The sequence below is a fragment of the Rhea pennata genome, chromosome Z, assembly GCF_028389875.1.
Source record: "Rhea pennata isolate bPtePen1 chromosome Z, bPtePen1.pri, whole genome shotgun sequence".
NCBI classification, from domain to species: domain Eukaryota; kingdom Metazoa; phylum Chordata; class Aves; order Rheiformes; family Rheidae; genus Rhea; species Rhea pennata.
This window is the reverse complement of record NC_084702.1, coordinates 31,929,514-31,947,091: the sequence shown is the minus strand read 5'-3', so window position 1 is coordinate 31,947,091 and position 17,578 is coordinate 31,929,514. Positions and strand designations below refer to the sequence as shown.

The window sequence follows — 17,578 nt, the reverse complement described above, 5'->3', positions numbered from 1 at the left end:
ATCTCATACACAGCTTTATATAGAGAGGGTTTTTTGCCTGCATGAGGAAGTTTTGATGTGATGCTGGTGTTATCTTATTTCTAAAAATAATTTTCTTTCCTTCTGGAGAGATGACGGAGAAAGAAACAAAGAACTTGTATTTTAATTTATCTTGATGTGAGCTTGCCTTCACAGCTTTTCTGAGCTTTGAGATATCCTTCTCCACAGAGGATTTCAGTTTGCTAATGCAGTCTGGAGCGCTTGAATGATTTCTGATGCCATAATGAATTGAATAATTCTGTCTTCAAAGCAGGGTTAAAATAGCTTGCAGTAAAAAAAACTATGGGGTTTGAAACTGAACAAGAAAGTAAAAACAAGTTTGAGGGTAGTTCTGCACTTTGGCCTTCAGTAGAGCTTGGTATATTCCTCCTTTGTGACATAAATTAGGCCATGAAGAGCTATCTTATTTCTGTGACTATCCTGCTGAGTGCTTCTGCTACATTTTAAGGTTAAATTGCAGCACAGTGTTTCCATGCCTCAAAAAAGGCATTTCTTGAGAAAGATGGCATATTTTCATGTAATTACAAAGCAATATAGTATAGGTAAGATCAACAACTAAGATTTAGTAGGCAGTTATCTTGGAGGGTTTAGCTTTGCAGCCTTATTAATATTTATGTAAGCACAATGCTTATTATGTGTAATGTTCATATTAACCGAGGGTCATACTGAGTGTTTTTAATCACCAGACAGCTACATAGGTTGTGAGGACTATGCTTCCTGCATAGTCCAGCATGGTGGCGTGGTCCCTTCTGAGTGATTTGGCATGAGAATGAACTCACATGAACAGTCTAAAGAAGGGGTATGGATGGGAAGAAGGAAGCTTATTACGTGGCTCTAATTGCACATTTAAATGATTGCTGTATCGGACTGTAAAACAGCAATTGCATCTAATGTGTAGACAGGTCATATCTGTCAAGCTGAACACACTGCTTCTCTAAAAAGCCTACAATTTTCATAGGCTTTGGATATGCCTGTAGTATTTGTAGTCAACAGGAAACACTGTCTGATTGCCTTTCTCATGAAAAGTGAAAAACCTTTTTTTTAAAAAAAAACCCATATATTTTAACCTTTAAAATATATAAATTCCAGCATAAGAGACTCATTTCATATTTAATTGTCATACTTTAGAATTTAATCCTTCCTCATAAAAGCTTTGTAATGACACCTGGAAAATACAAATTTCTAAACCAACCATTCTGAATAGTTTAAGGAGTAGTCTGAATTACTTTTGGACTGTTATTGAAGTCAGAAACCTAATTTTAAATTAAGAACCCATGGCTCAAGTATGCACTACAGTAAAAAAACAAGACCATACGCATTCTGTACTCAAAACTTAACAAGAAGTGGCTGTCTTCTGAAAATGATCTCAAAAAAAAAAAAAATGAAATCTTAATCAAACCCTTCAGGTGCTCACAACATTTAAACTTCTGGGGCCTCAGTTCTGGTTCAGTTAACAAACTAATTGGCATATTCACTGGCAGTTGCATTTGTTACAGATTGCAAATAAGGATTTGAAGTGATGAGAGATCTGAAGAAATATTTCACTCTAGAAATAGCAGCAGCTCTCGTGTGTTTGTTTTAGGAAGTTTCCAGCTTCACTCACTGTGATAGCAAGTTTAGAAAACATGAAGCTGAAAGTAGGGAGACATTTAGAGTCGCCAACACTCATTGTTTATTACTAGTTTAACAGGCTGGCTCTAATTAGCTTAATCACTACTTTTTTTTTTTTCCCCCTACTGAACACTCAGAGATTACAATGTATTTGAAATTTTATTAGTGTGGGGAGGAAAAATGGGAAGTTTCACATACATGAAGGTGCTTAATGAATGCAATGTAGCTCACCTCTGCTTCAAAAATTACACAAAGAAAAGCTACACAACAAAGTATGCTGGTTTCTGTATAGTTCTGTAGTCCAACGTCTGTGGCTCATAGCTATTACAATAAGATTGTTCATATATCTGGAAATGTGTAGTGTTTAATTCTGCTAATCAAAACATTTATAAGAGCTATTTCTGTCTAATGTATCAGATGTTTAAATCCAAAATAGTTGAACAATTTCTTTGTGCTTCATGTATCACAAACAAGCAACGAGAAGAACCCATATACCTATACCATCAAAGTCAGAAGATATTATCTAATCTTTAGGATATTAAAGTTCATGACTCATTATATTAATGTTCAAAGCTCTTTACGTTTTTATCTGTCTTTTCTTTATATAATGAAAACAAAATTAATTGTACAGTTTAAATTCTGCAAAAAATGTTTCTATGTGATGGTCTTTTTAATTTTTTTATCTCTTGCATGGAAAAAAAATGATTTTTCTTTTCAACAAAACACTGATTTAAAATCTCTTCATAATACTTGGGCTTCTGTACCTAGAGGCCAAAGTCTTTCCACATCATGAATGAGGAAAACTTCTAGGATTCAACATACTCCACATCTAAAGTACAAGTTTGTACTGAAATTTATTTAACCCTTAGGTAAGAGGAAATCATAGAGCTCACACTATTGTTCTATGAAAGAATATTAAGTGGCATAATATATTGAAATGGCAGTCTTCTGCAATCTTGGACAGATGAATGTTTGTTTCTGAAACAACATTTCATTCATTTAAATTTTAGAAGACTGAAGATATTTTTACATGTAGTATCAATCCTAAATAAACAGATAACTGAACACTTCATCCTGAAGAAGAATCAGATTGATTTACTATTCCTATAGAAGTTAGTGAGATTAGATGCACAAACAAATTTATTCCTGTGCTGGGCTTTTTGCCACATAAGGACACAAAGTGAAAAGATCAGCAATGCTTCGATATATTTCTGAATTTAGTTTAGACAGAGTTAATCTCTTTTTTATTTTCTTCTAGGCCTTTTCTGGAAATACAAATGCAGACAGTGTTGTATACTATAAGCTTCAGCATTCCATTAAAGCAAGATTTCTTCGTTTTGTACCTTTGGACTGGAATCCTAATGGAAGAATTGGAATGCGCATTGAAGTCTATGGATGCACATATAGTAAGTGTTTTGCGGAATCAGCTGAATAAAATGTCTATTCATCATTGTCTTTTGTTATCTAAATTACAGTTGAAGTAGATTTTTAAGCTTTATTTTATTATTTAATATTACTGATTCAATGCCTTCCTGTGCAGTCTTTGCTATTTCTGCATCATCTAACAATATTTGATGCTTATTTCCCAGCTCTTTCTGTGTTGGAATGAATAGTGTAAATGAAATTCAAGCCTGATTTACACCAAACTACTTTTTTTTTCTTTTTTATGATATTCTTACAAACTTAATTTTAAGATATATACTTTCTGCCTGAAGGCAAAATTGGGAAAATATTTACAATTTTTGGCATATATGATCTTAGTCCTGAGCTGGTGCAGATGGATACAAACAAAGGATACTTCAAAGTCATTACTTATTTAAAGAGTACTTTTTGAAAAGTTTCTACATTATTAATAAGAGATTAGCAGGCAAGATAAGAATATTGGAGAGAATAACTTAAGTGTAAAAATTACATTGATTTATTGGACATTTTGCCAGTAACTCTTCCTGTTACTGTCTTCCTGTTAGAATCCTGCACTGATTTTTCAATTATATTTTTCCTTCTAGCAAGTTGTTTGCTACTTTTTATTTCCCACTTTATTTTTTTTCCATGATGGAAGCAGAGTTTATTTTAAGCAACTTTTTTAGTTGCTTGTTTTATATGCTTTCATTTTTCATTTTGTTTTCAACTTCCATGTTTAAGACATGTTTCACAAAGCTGGTCTCTGCTGAGCATTGTTCTGTCACCTCTTGTGCTGTATCTTATGGCTTTCTTCTGTCCTATTCTTATTGCCATGCTATCGATGAAAAACGTACAAGGATATAAGACACAAGAGGATAGTGTCTGTGTTATTAAAAACAATAAAACGTATAGAATAACAAGTTACACAGTTAAAATATTTTATGTGTGGTCAGAAATTATCTTTTGAATAAGGTTAGTTTTTTTTCTCTCTCTCTCTATTTTACTTTAGTATAGGATCGATCCTAAAAAGGGCTCATGGAAACAAATTAGCGATAGCTCTATCTTCTAAGATTCTCTTAAATTTAAAGAGAATATTTAGTTGATACAATATACATTGTAAACATATAAAGCATCTGATAGTGTTACAAATATGGAAGCTTTCTTAAACTGGTCAAAACTTTCTTTGTAGTGATGATGTTGTGAGTGAGTTTTGAGTTCTTGAAATGCTTATTTTTAGTGTCTACAAATTTTTCAATGCAAAATGAATTGCAGACTTTTTCAGCATTTTTGTTTGGAACATCTAGCATCATCATGTACTTCCAATGATTGGTGCAATTCAGTGGTCCTTGTTGAAGATAAACCAGATGATTAAAGTCTTATACACTTATAAAAATATTTAATAATTTCAAAAGTGAATTCTTACTCTCTTAACTTTTCCTACATTTATCAGATACATATAGGAAACATGTCATTACTGTGACAGTAATAATGTCTGTCAGTTTTTGAATTACTATATGTTATTCCAGGCAGGATCAGAAACCAAGGAAAAGAAGAAACAACAGTGATATCTGCTTTAACTTTGATTTACTCCTTCCAATTCTTCTTTCTTCCCTTTGGAGATAGGTGTTAATTCTGGTCAGCTCGGTGGATCCTATCTTGTAAAAGTATGTAAGCCCCTTTCTTTTACCAGTGAGTATGTGGACTGTGCCCTGTATTCAAGTGAAAACCCAACAATTTCTTCAGTGATATCTGTTACAAATTATGCAACTAAACTAAAACTACAAAGATAGTGTAAAGTTGTTCTCATTATTCCATAGATTAAGTTATTTCTGTTATATCCAAAAGAGGTAAGTACTATCTTAGTTAAGTGATGCATACTGAAGCATTGTTAGCACTACTTTTTTCTGCTTTGTTATCTGCTAGCCAAAATATCAGCTACAGAGAACTTACAGGTTGGTGTCCTCAGACCTACCATCTTTTTATTACAATCCCACTGAATCAATGTTGTCCATGAGTGATATCCACAGGACAGGGCTGGTTATTATGAGTTTCTTTAGCTTTTTATACAGAACACATTTTGGACCAATTCCTTGGGCCTAGGCTGTTGTATTCTGTATATTTGTAAATCACACATGAAATAAGTCCTATCATTTTTGCTTCTTATCAGTTTTGGAAAAGGAAGGCCAAACAGGAGTAGTCAGTGATGGAATTAATTGAAATATTAAAAGGATTCCTCTGTGCTCATGTTTATTTCTTTCCTTACCCCACTACTTTTGCTATGTTCCTCAGTTTTTTTACACCTGCCATTGCTCTAGGATTTTTTTCATAGAAAAAAAGGAAGACGTATTCCACCTGCAGGTAAAATGCTGGACTTAATATTAATTGACTGAATCTGCTAATGCCATGATTGGAAAACAAATACTCTATGTTTCAAAAAATAAACAAACAAAAACTCTTGGGCTTTGACTGCTGGTTCTTCCTATTCAATGTGTGCAAGAGAAACTGGAGCATCTCTGCAGAAGTTTTCTGCGGTTTGCTGCCTCCTGAAATGTCAGCCTGTGAGGAAAAAGTCATGCTTGACATTGTTCAAGTTAAATTATCCCCTGGCACTTAAAAATTGAACTTATAAATCTTTTTGGCATACTCCGTTCTCCCTTCATTACAATCCTCTCTTGCTCTTTCTGTCCTCTAAAAGACGGTAGTGGCAGCTACAATCAGAAAAAGGTAATGCCTGGTTCATAGGACAGGCAGAAAGATGTATTAAAACACAAAAATGGCCATGGTATATGACTGTAGGAGAAAAGTAACTGGGAATTAAACACTACTAGATGCAATGCCTAACACAACACCATAGATACTGAGCTAAGAAAACGCTCTGCCAGAGTCCTGGCTCTAACGCTGTTAAATGAGCTGGATAAGGCTTAGTGAGCCTTCCCTTCACAGCTGGAATGCATAAAATCGATGACACATTCACATAGCCAGAGAAAGGACTTCTCACACTGTTTATGACTGGTATAGCACATTTTAAGGGGCTTGGTGTGCATGTGATTATAAAAAGTTAATTTTAAATGTGGTTGATTATGAATAATTTTACTGTAGCATATTTTTTAAAAGCTTTGTTTCAAGCAGTCCTAGTTTACCTAACTTTTCTGAACTCAATGCAACTTTTCAGGTCTGCTCTCTCTAAAATTGGCAAGAGCCAGTGACCAGATTTATCCTATTATACAATTAGACAGAAACAAGGGTATCTAAAAACAAGAGAAAATACTAATTTGAATTGTTTGAAGTTTTTTTTTTTTCTTATAAAATATTAGGTGAATAACTAGTGAAGAGATTAGTAAATATCGAGTCAACATTTTTCAGACAAAAATATTGTAGCTAAAAGTCTTCCTCTAAATCTCTAGAACTCTTGATCCTATGGTGTGTGAACAAGCTTCCAGGATTCCCAATAGTTCAGAGGCGTTTAATCGCTTCCAAAGGTATTTTTCACAATATGATAAGGATTTAGATTAAAATAATTTGTGAGTAGGCACATCTTTTTTATAATAATTGTGAAATAAAAGATATGAGTTCATAAAGTAAATCAGAATATTTTTATTTTCCTTATTTATAACAGCAGACCAAAGAAAAACAACATAGAGACTGATGTTCAGCCCCAGAGACTATTAGGAGCTGATCATAGGTGGCAAAAGTGAAGAATGAAACATTGTAAAACCCTAAGTATTTGAGTTCATATCTTCTATCCTGATAAGCCTTTCGGAGATCCAACTTTATCTCTTGTAACTTTATTTATTTATTGTCATTAATGCATTGCTGGTGAAGACAAACAGAAATAAGAAATTTCATGGAAGTTTTACCTATTACCTGCAGTCTTTTCATAGTCTTCATTCATGCACATTTATTGGGGAAAAGTTTGTTTTTGTTTACTTCCCAAATTTGGATAGAGTAGAGTTGCTGCTTAGGATATAGTAGTGCAGAATAGTGAAATATATTTTAGATAGCAGGGATAAATATCATTTGTATTTGTATAATTAACTTTCTCAGTAACTAATAGTAAAAGTATGCTCCCAATGTAAAAGCCATGCTGTTATCAGTGCCTACCGATAACCAGCTAACCAGGATTTAGCTCATTTGCTACATACATGACAGTATACAAAGTTATATTATCGAAGTGCCTACCTTCTAGTAAAGCTATTAAACTTAGCATTCATTATTTAAATTTGACGTTGATTTATGCTTTCACTGTCCATATTCATGCAATGACATACTGAAGTAAAATAGTCAACCTAGGATCCCTTTAGGTAGAATGTAATATTCATTCATTGTACATTTGGTAAATGAATTCTTCATAAGTTTGAAACACATTACCAGATGTGTTGGAAACATGGAAAATGAAAAAAACTACATTTAAAAACATAGCTGCATTGACAAGAGTTTTTGAAAATTGAACATAAATGACTGACTTTAATACTATAGTTATTTTTAATTGAGTTCTTTTCCATGCCAACAATGTGGAGATATATTTATGTTGAAATTGAATAAAGTTAGTAAATAGATAATGGGTTTCCACTGACTTGGATGAAGTCAACCAGTCAGTTGAAAAGTAACTTCGTGTTCTATTGGGTGTCCTTTACATCTTCATTTATTTCACAAATGTACCTTTCAAGGACAATTACCTTTCTCTTCTTTACTTATGAACTGTGAATACTCTATGAGCTTTTCATACTATTATTGGTTCCTTTGTGTGTGTCTTGTTTAATCTGCACTGATTTTGACAGATATTCTTTTATATTATTGGGCTAAAATCAGTTCTTCAGGTAAAGTAAATGTATGTGACCTTGAAAGAAACTAGATAAAACACTGTCACAAATAGAAAGTAAATTTCCCTGGGGCACTCTCTTGCAAGTTGTGAGATGGTACCTTCCAGTACAGTCATGGAAAGTATGAATGTGACAGAGTAAGTCAGGAAGCAAACACACACACATATAATGAAAATTCCTCAGTCTTGCTGTTGTCTTCCTCTGTTGGACTTAGCAGTTTATTATTTTGTTTATTGTCATATGAAATCAAATGTCTCTTGAGGCCCTACCGTGCTATGGGGAATGGAGCCATCTGCTGACCTGACCTGCTGTCTAGGGAGTTTTTCTACTTGCTGAGGACTCAGACCCAGGATACTGACAAGGTTTGTCCAGCCCTCAAACTACTCCTATTCACTGATCTTCCACATACGCATCGATGATGCTGCCAGAGGAGATATGGCACGTACCAAGTATGACTGGGAAAATCAACACAACTGCGTGGCTCTCTCAAATGCCTATTTGCTAACATACACAGTATGCAAAATAAACAGAAGGTTTGCAGGTATGCATGCAGTCGAAGGGCTACAATCTCTCTGAGACCACAGAGGTGTGATGTGATAGCTCACATGATTGGAGTGCTGCCATGAATGAACGCCATCTCTTTGGGACAGAAAGGCCAGTATGCTGAGGAGGCAAAGAAGCGCTTTATGTGAGAATACCACAGGGATGCATGGAGCTCTGCCTGGGGGGAGAATGACAAGCCAGCTGAGAATTTGAGGGTTAGGATTATAGGGTAAATCAACATGGATGATGCCATGATAGTAGATGTAGATTCAGACAATTGGGTGAAGCCTGATATTCACAAGTCCTGACCCTCCTTCCTCAAGGGGAACTTTAACCACTCCAATATCTGCTGGAAGATAAGGCACAAGCAAGCTATGCTAATTTCTTAACACAAGTGATTAAGCAGCAGATGAGAGGCCCTCTCCTGGACTTAATTCTTAGAAGCTAAGGACTGGTTGGGAATGTGACCTTGCAGCCTTGGTTGCAGTCACTGTGAGATCGTAGAATTCAGGATCCTTGGAGAAGGGAATAAGGCAAAAATCAGAATCATAGCCCTGGACTTCAGGAAAGTAGGCTGGTCTTTACAGGGATCTGTTTGGAAAAGTGTCATAAGAGACAGCCCTGAAGAGAAGAAGGATCCAGCTGGTTGATTTTCAAAGATCACCTCCACTAAGCTCAACATGTTTGAAGACAAAAAAGGGCATGGAAAAGGACCCCTGACAAAACTCAAATGTAGAAAAAGCAGCATACAAATGGGAGCAGGGTCAGGTGACCCAGAAGGAATATAGAGACACCGTCTAAGCAAGGATAAAGTTAGGAAAGCTGAAGCCCACCTGAAATTGGATGAAGGACAATTAGAAGGACTTCTACAAGTACGTCAGCAGCAAGAGGAAGGTGAAGGAAAACGTGGGCCTGCTGCTGAAAGGGGCAGGGGAGCTGGTGACAAAGGATACAGAAAAGATACTAGTGCATTCTTTACCTTAGTGTCTACTGGTCATATACTTGCCTTCAGGAATTCCCAGAGCGCTGAGAAAGTCTGGAGCATGGAAGACTTACTGTCAGTTCAGGAGGGAACATTTAAACAACTTAGGCATACACATATTCCTGAGACCTAACAGGATACACATCCCAGTTCTGAGGGAACAGACCAATGTCACTGTGAGTCAGTTCTTGACTGCTTTTGAAGTTGTGATCAAAAGCTTTTTTTGAGGACTGGAAGAAGACAGTGAAATGTCGCTTCTGTCTTAAGGAAGAACGTGAAGGAGAAACTACAAGCCTCATTTTGATCCTTGGGAAAATCGTGGAGTAAATAGCCCTGGAAACTATTTTCAAATATACGAAGGACAAAAAGATGGTTGGAAGTGATCAGCATGGATTTCTGAAGGGAAAACCATGCCAGATCAACTTCATATCTTCAATAATGAGATGACTGGCTTGGTGGATGAGGGGAGAGCAGTGGATACTTCTTGTCTTGACCTTTGCAAGGTTTTCAACACTCTCTCCCATAACATCCTCATAGACAAACTGGTAAGCACAGGCTATATATTTGATCATTGAGCTGAATTGAAAACTGAACTGCCAGGCTCGAAGGGTGGTTGTCAGCGGCAAAAAGTCCAGATGTAGGCTAGTCACTTGTGATATATCCCAAGGGTTCGATATATGGGGCCACCAATGTTTTTAACATCTTCACACATGACCTGGATGATGGCACCAACCATATCCCTAGCAGTTTTTCAGATGATACAAAGTTGGGAGGAAAGGTTGATAAACCATTGGTTGTACTGCCATTCAGAGGGACATCAGCAGGCTGAAGAAATGGGCTGGCAGGAACTTCATCAAGTTCAACAAAGGGAAGTGCAAAGTCTTGCATCAAGGGAAAAAAATAACCTAGTAAGGTATTTACTGCTGATTGTCCATTTAGAAAGCAACTTTGCAGAAAATATGGAGGTTCTGGTGAACACCAAGGTCAATACGTGAGCCAGCAGTGTGCCCTTGCAGCACAGAAGGCCTATGGCTTCCTGGGCTGCATTGGGAAGAGCACTGTCACCTGGTTCATGAAAGTGATCCTTCTCTTCTACTCAGCACTGGTGAGGCTAACTCTGGAGTGTTTTGTCAAGTCTGAAGCACCATAGACAGAGAAACATGGACCTACTGGAGCAAGTCTAGCAGAAGGCTACAAAATATGATTAAGAGACTAGGGCATAACTCATACAAGGAGAGAGCTGGGATTGTTCATTCTCAAGAAGGAAAGGCTCAGGAGAGACCGCATCGATGCTTATAAATACCTGATGGAAGGAAGATGAAACAAAGCTCTTCTCAGTGGTGAGCAGTGACAGGACAAGAGGCAATGGGCATAAACTGAAATGCAGGAACTTCTGTTCAAGCGTAAGTTTTTTTTTTGTTTGTTTGTTTTTTTGTTTTTTTTTATGGTAATGGCGATGGAATGCCAGAACGGATTGCCCAAGAGGGTGCAAAAAAAAGTAGGATCTCTATTGTTGAAGATATTTGGAACCCACCTGGATGTGGCCCTGAGCAACCTCTTCTAGCTGACCCTGCTTTGAGCAGGGCAGCTGGCCTAGCTAATCTCCAGAGGTGCCTTCCAACCTCAGTGATTCTGTTTGTGTGACTCAATGACTATGTGGCTGTACTGGAAGACTGACAATACAGAGTCATCATTAACCTGCATTCAAGTTCTGCATTAAGCTGCATTTCAGCTTAATTAAAGTTGCTGTTGAAAATGGCATTTATGATGTCCACAAAGTAACATTTGATGAAAAGAGAACCACGCCCTACTTATAACTAATGAGTTGTCCTTTTAGAGTATTTTTGTTTCTTTCCTAGAATAATATGCCATAATATTATTTTGAATTACTGTAAAGCTATCCAGATTGATTTTAATAGTGACTTGAAGTTATAGCCTACCATGAAGTCTCTAAAAATCAGTTAAACATAATGGAAATTATTTTCTTCTTATTTATTTTGTTAATTTGAATTAATTGCAGAGAGAAATTAACAGAAATTCTCACTCTGGCCAGTTCTGCTTTTGATTAATGTGCTTCATGGTTCCAAGGCAACAAAGATGCTTCAGCATGTGATTTCAGCACTAGATAAGGGTAGAAGTGGAATCTTTTCAGCTCACCTTGTTTTATAATAGCAGCATCACTAACATAGGCCAGGCTGCACATTTGTGGAATACTAGACATAGCATTAACAAACTTCTCTTTACTGGGCATAGGTGAATTTAGGGATGTTAGTGGCAGCCTTCATAATATTGAACTGAATATGCAAAGGTTTCTTTTCAGCATAACATTATACATTGTCTTTAATTTCTGTATTTCTAGGATCTGAGGTGGTTGGTTTCGATGGGAAAAGTTGTCTAATTTACACATTTAATCAAAAACCCACGAGTGCACTGAAAGATGTGATTTCTCTGAAGTTTAAGACAATGCAAAGTGATGGAATTCTCCTCCACAGAGAAGGACAAAATGGAGACCATCTAACACTTGAATTAATTAAAGGGAAGCTGTCCTTACTCATTAATTTAGGTAACAGCTACACTTTTATTCAGTCTAATGTAGCTTCTGAATATTATTGGAGTAAAACTCTTTTTATTAAATTGATTTTAATGTATTGTATACCATAAGTTAGCAGTATATATTTGAATATTTATACTTTTTATGTGAAATTAATAGTTTTTTATTCTTCTCCTCTCAAGGTGATGCTAATACCCAAATTAATATCACCCTGGGCAGCCTTTTGGATGATCAACATTGGCATTCTGTCCTCATCGAGCATTTTAACAATCAAGTAAACTTTACAGTGGATAAACACACTCATCATTTTCATGCAAAAGGAGAATTCAATTATTTGGACCTTGATTATGAGGTGTGAAAATTACCTTTCATTTATAATATTTATTAACTTTGTTATGTAAATATAATGAAATAAGCAGAGGATATAGAACTTACTTAGGGAAGTTTGTAGACTTTAGCCAATTTTATTTCCCGAAGGAACAGATTGAAGAGAGATTAGCATTAGCTTACTAATGCTTAGCTTACCAAAGTTAAAGCCCAAAATTTTCAATAGACCATCTTTTTCACCTCAGAAATCATTATTGGTGTCTTTGTTTCAGTAGTGCTGTGCATGTGCTGAGTCCTGTGCAAACAGAAGAGGAATGACCACCAAATAACACTACTTATTTTATTATTTGATGAAAATTACAGTAAATCAGTATAGCTAAAGCCCATTTCAGAAGAGTTTAGGTAAAAATTTAAATTCCTAGTAAGTCTGACAAAGGTACCGTAAGGTAATCTCATTTACATCAATGAGGAGTACGTGTAACATGGTGCAAAAGTTTTCCAAATACAATCCATAGACCATTATTCCATGGTCTGTAAGTTGGTATATTGTTGAATTATATTTGCTCCTTTCCTGTTTTTAGGAAGAGAGGATGAGTGCTGGGGTAGAGTGAACCCACTTGAACCCATAAATCTCCATTACTTTATTTATCAATTCAAGTTCTGAATCAGCACCATAGCACCTATAGCACCTTCCTTTAGGCAACTAATTCACTTCTGTTAGTTATTATCCTTGATTTTGACTGAGTCATGTAAGAAAAGTAAATGATGTCAGAGGACACTTTAAATGCAGGTTTCTAGGAGAAATAATAATTTAAGTGTTCTACAACTACTTTATGGAGGTGTCTAATACTGTCCTTTAGAGGTCATAGCCTTCAAAATGGTGATTTGAATGCTCTCCTCTTTTTCTCTCCTGTTCCATGTCTGTGATGTTGCATTTCAAGAATATTACTCGGATGATTAAAGACAGGATATTGTTTAAAATTTCTGAATCTAAGACATAATACTAAAGCTTGGAGCATCACACAAGAAAAAGGAGGAAAGGCAACTACAAATACATTCAAGTTTTAACTGACTGTGGACAATAAACTTATTTTACTAAATCAGCTATCATTACAAATTTATTTTTCCTCTATTTCACATACTAGTGCTTACATTATGACTGTTCTCAATAGAACAGGATAGAAAGGAGAGGTTTTTAATGCAAAAACTTATTAAAAAGTCTGAACTTCCCCAACAGTCTGAATCATTGCATTTAGTAACACATTGCTGGCAATTAAAACTTCCCAGTTTAATTACTTAATGTTATTTTTAACGTAAAGTATTCAATACCTAATATTTCATTTCGATTTTTTTATAAAATTACTTTAATGTGAAGTGAAATTTAAAAATGAAAATGTTTATGATATTATAAAATCCTTTGTGAGTTAGACTATATGAAATTCAAATAATTATTTTCAGAAAAAAAAATTCAGGATGTTCATTATTTCTAAATTGTAAGAATTCATTTGACCTTTCTTACAGCCATTTTGAATGTTAATCAGAATAGCTTTGGAATGAGTGAGTTCCAAAGGTCTCCCAAGCCAGCATCCTATTTGTGATGATGCCCAATAGTAAAAACATACACCAGAGTATAACTCAGGTCAACCATGTAACAATCCTTTTCTAAAATAATCTACTACTTTCTAACAGTTTTTGCCTCCGGGACTTACTAAGACAGAGTGATATTTTGAATTTAATAGGTCTCTATCCTAAGCATTCTGAGATTTTTTTTAAAATCCTCTCCTTTGGTTTGAACTGCAACAGAATAATTTAATTTGATGATTTTTTTTTAGTGCAGAAGTCAGACTCAAATTTACTAAAGAAGTTAGAGAATTCTCATCTCCCTTTTAGCATTGTCCAATCTTGTTCTTCTTTTTGATGCTGCAACTGTAATTGATGCTGAAAACTGGTAAGACTCTATATCCACATTATTGTTAAAAATATCCTCTAAAAATGCCAACATTTCAAAATGTTTTGATGCATGTAATTTGATACAGCCTGCATTTTATCAGATTGTTCTTTTAGTCCATAGATATGACACAAATAAATAGCTAAGAAGTAGCAGATTCAGTTGTGGCCAGTCTTTGACTTCTGCTCTTACACTAGTGGCAACCTTTTTCATTAGAAAATTACTTAATATATTATTGATTTCTCTTCTCTTTCTAAGCTCAGCTTTGGAGGGATCCCAGTGCCTGGAAAATCAGGGACATTGTCACGCAAGAACTTTTATGGGTGTTTTGAAAATATTTATTGTAATGGAGTGAACATCGTTGACCTAGCGAAGAGGCATAAATCTCAGATCTACTTTGTGGTAAGAGATGCATAATTAAAAAGAGAAAATGAATAATAATAAAAAAAAGAAAAAGGCCACAGCCACTTTCATATACAATGTGTAAATCCACAGTTCTGGAAAATCTCTGTTGTTCAATGAAGGAAAAATCAAGGAATTGCCTATATGGGTATTTTATCACTGGTGCAGTAGAGATTCATCCAGTAGGTTGCACAGGATTTGTTTTATTTTTCAGCTGTTTTGCAAATATTTAGATATGTATGTGATATCTTACTGTTGTGCATGTACAGAAGCGATATATAATAAGTATAATGAAAAGTATACTAATGTATTATATATAATACATATGTATTGTATAATAAGATGTATCTGAAGTCATCAAAGCTCTGGCTGTAGTTTCTGCACGTCACTAGGGAAAATACTAGCAGTACCTTTTATAAACATTCTGTTGCCAAAGATACTGATATGTTCTATTTTTCTAGAGCATTATAAATTTGATAAATAAGTTCTGTTTGTCAGTTTATACCTCCTTTTGTCTTAAGAGCTGTAATTTATGTTGGTGGGTGTAGTGCCTTTATTGCGACACAGCCAGCAGTGGTAGTAGACAAATCTTGACCATTTAGAGAAATGGTTCCAATAAGTTGCTAACTTCCAGTGTGGGTGTTAACAAAAGTTTTCTGCAGTTTTTACTAGGTTCATTGTTTCTTTAAAGCTAGAACAAGAACAATCTTTATTTGCAATATTTAAAATCTTCAGCAGCAACAGTGATATGATACAAAGAATATGTTCAAAGTAAATAATTAAATATGAAATGCTTTCCAGGTCCAAATCTTTTGGATTCAAAATAGGATCGATCAGATCTGGTCCTCTGTCCGAGAAAAATATATGTATGGCATCTCCTACAATTTACTTTATTTCTCATGTGAACATCATCTGTGAACACCCACAATCCATTACACAGATATCTGCATATAATATCCCGTTTCTGATGCTGATAGGTTAATGGGGGGAGGGCAGTTGCAGAGGAGTCTCTGTGAACTAGGCAAAAGCACACTGTAAAATTATTGTTATAGAAGATTATATTATCTTTATTTCAAATAATATAAACTATTGTGCTACTTGCAGAACTTTTTCGGAAATATTTTATAACATAAGTGTGCCAGAAAGTATGTACATTACCACAGAGCCGTTATTAAACACCCAGTATCAGGATATGACCTGAACCATTATCAGGCATCTGTCCAAATAATGTGGAGGGGGAATCTGCAGATGGTAAGCATTTAGTGTTTAACAAGGTTTATTAGTCTGATGATTGCCTTTTGAGTATGGGTCAGTTCAGTTGACTATCTGTCTCTCTGCAGTTGAGTTCATAAGACAGAGCTTTTATGTATGTATCTTCCTTGAAGGAAGTGAAAACAAATAAACTTTAATGTCTTGCCATGCTATGGACTGGTGGGTACTTCTCTTAAACTGATTTTATAGCTTTGTGCTACAAGGTCAAAGTTCTATGTATGCTTAAAAGTTTAAAAGCTGTTTGTTGAGTGGAAGTTAAATGTACTTTATTTTCTGGAGACATTATTCTTCTAGTAATCATCTGTACAGAACAAATTAGTTATAGTTGAAATGATGCCAGCAAGTCATTAGATCAAAATATATCCTGTATCACTTGGAAGAGTCACGATGTATTAACTAACTCTGATGTTAGACACAAAAAATACTTTGTTGCTGTTCCAATCTTCTTATTAATGTCACTCAGTATAGCTGCGTTTGCAGTTTAAGTTCAGAGTCAGTCAATCTGCATGCTCTCAAGTTTATTTGGATATCTAAGAACCAGTGATTTCAAAAACAGTCAAGCACAAAATAAAGATTAGGTGCCTAAATGCATCTTATGATCTGGTCCATATGGGCCTTCTAGAAAACAAAGGTCCTTACGCTTTATAAAATGCATGTTTTGTATTTGAATGTAATAGAAGTTTATATACGCAATATTCTCTGATTATCTGTGAAAATGAAAATTCAGGTCAGTGTACGTCTCCAGTTGCACTGAGTTCAAAAGGCTGCTCCTGGGTCCAACATAATGTTTTTCCTCAAATTTAACACTATCACACAACCACTAAGTAGCCCAGTCCAACGTGTTCCTCTGCATACAAGCATTCAGACCTCTGTAAATATTTGTACCAAACTTTGCATTCAGTGGCATTTTATCTGACATTCAGAAATCTGTCAAATCTCTGATGCTTCTTGAGGCTGAGCCAAAATAGAAACAGGTTAGTCCATGTAAACCCCGAAATACCATTTTATCACCTAGGTAATTTAAGGATCTCACTTCATTCACTCAGAGGTTCTTGCCACTCTTTGTCTAAGCAGGTTAGTCTGTTCTGGTCAAACAGTTTGGTAAACATTTCTCAGAATGATACCTTCTTACATATTCATACCTGATTCTTAGGCTAACACATTCAGAAATTATAAATATTAGTTCCTATTTGTAATGTTTTCAAACTATGTAGTTTCCACACAAAAGTTCACATGACTATTTTACTCTAAATGTTCTTAATGCTGCACTTGTTTCATTTTTCCCTAGGGCAACCTGTCCTTCTCATGTTTAGAGCCAGCGGTGGTTCCTGTTACATTTCTGAGCTCCAGCAGTTATCTGACATTGCCTGGCACTTCAGGGCAAGATGAAGTATCCATCAGTTTCCAGTTTCGCACTTGGAACAAAGAAGGACTTCTGTTTTCTACTAAACTATACCAGGCTTCAGGTGGTCTTCTCCTATATCTGAGTGATGGGAAAGTTAAAACGAGTCTTTATAAACCAGGAAGAACACTGAGTGATATCACTGCAGGTAACAGAAATGGAGAGAAAAAGATTCCTATGCGGGAAAAAATAAGTCATGTTATTTAGTACTTACATCAGTGACTTGGTTCTATGACTAGTGTGTGTGATGTGAATTATAATCCCAAATGTTTCTAAAACA

General features: G+C 35.3%; 1 protein-coding gene across 1 annotated transcript in view; it reads left to right on the top strand.

The window, feature by feature from the left end:
* The window catches only part of CNTNAP4 (contactin associated protein family member 4), a 231,818-nt gene that overhangs the window by 147,923 nt on the left and 66,317 nt on the right, over nucleotides 1-17,578 (top strand). Inside the window, exons 4-8 of the mRNA XM_062599127.1 lie at nucleotides 2,909-3,056; nucleotides 11,756-11,959; nucleotides 12,130-12,299; nucleotides 14,481-14,624; nucleotides 17,185-17,446. Coding sequence (XP_062455111.1) covers nucleotides 2,909-3,056; nucleotides 11,756-11,959; nucleotides 12,130-12,299; nucleotides 14,481-14,624; nucleotides 17,185-17,446 — 928 coding nt within the window. The remainder of the gene's footprint in view (nucleotides 1-2,908; nucleotides 3,057-11,755; nucleotides 11,960-12,129; nucleotides 12,300-14,480; nucleotides 14,625-17,184; nucleotides 17,447-17,578) is intronic.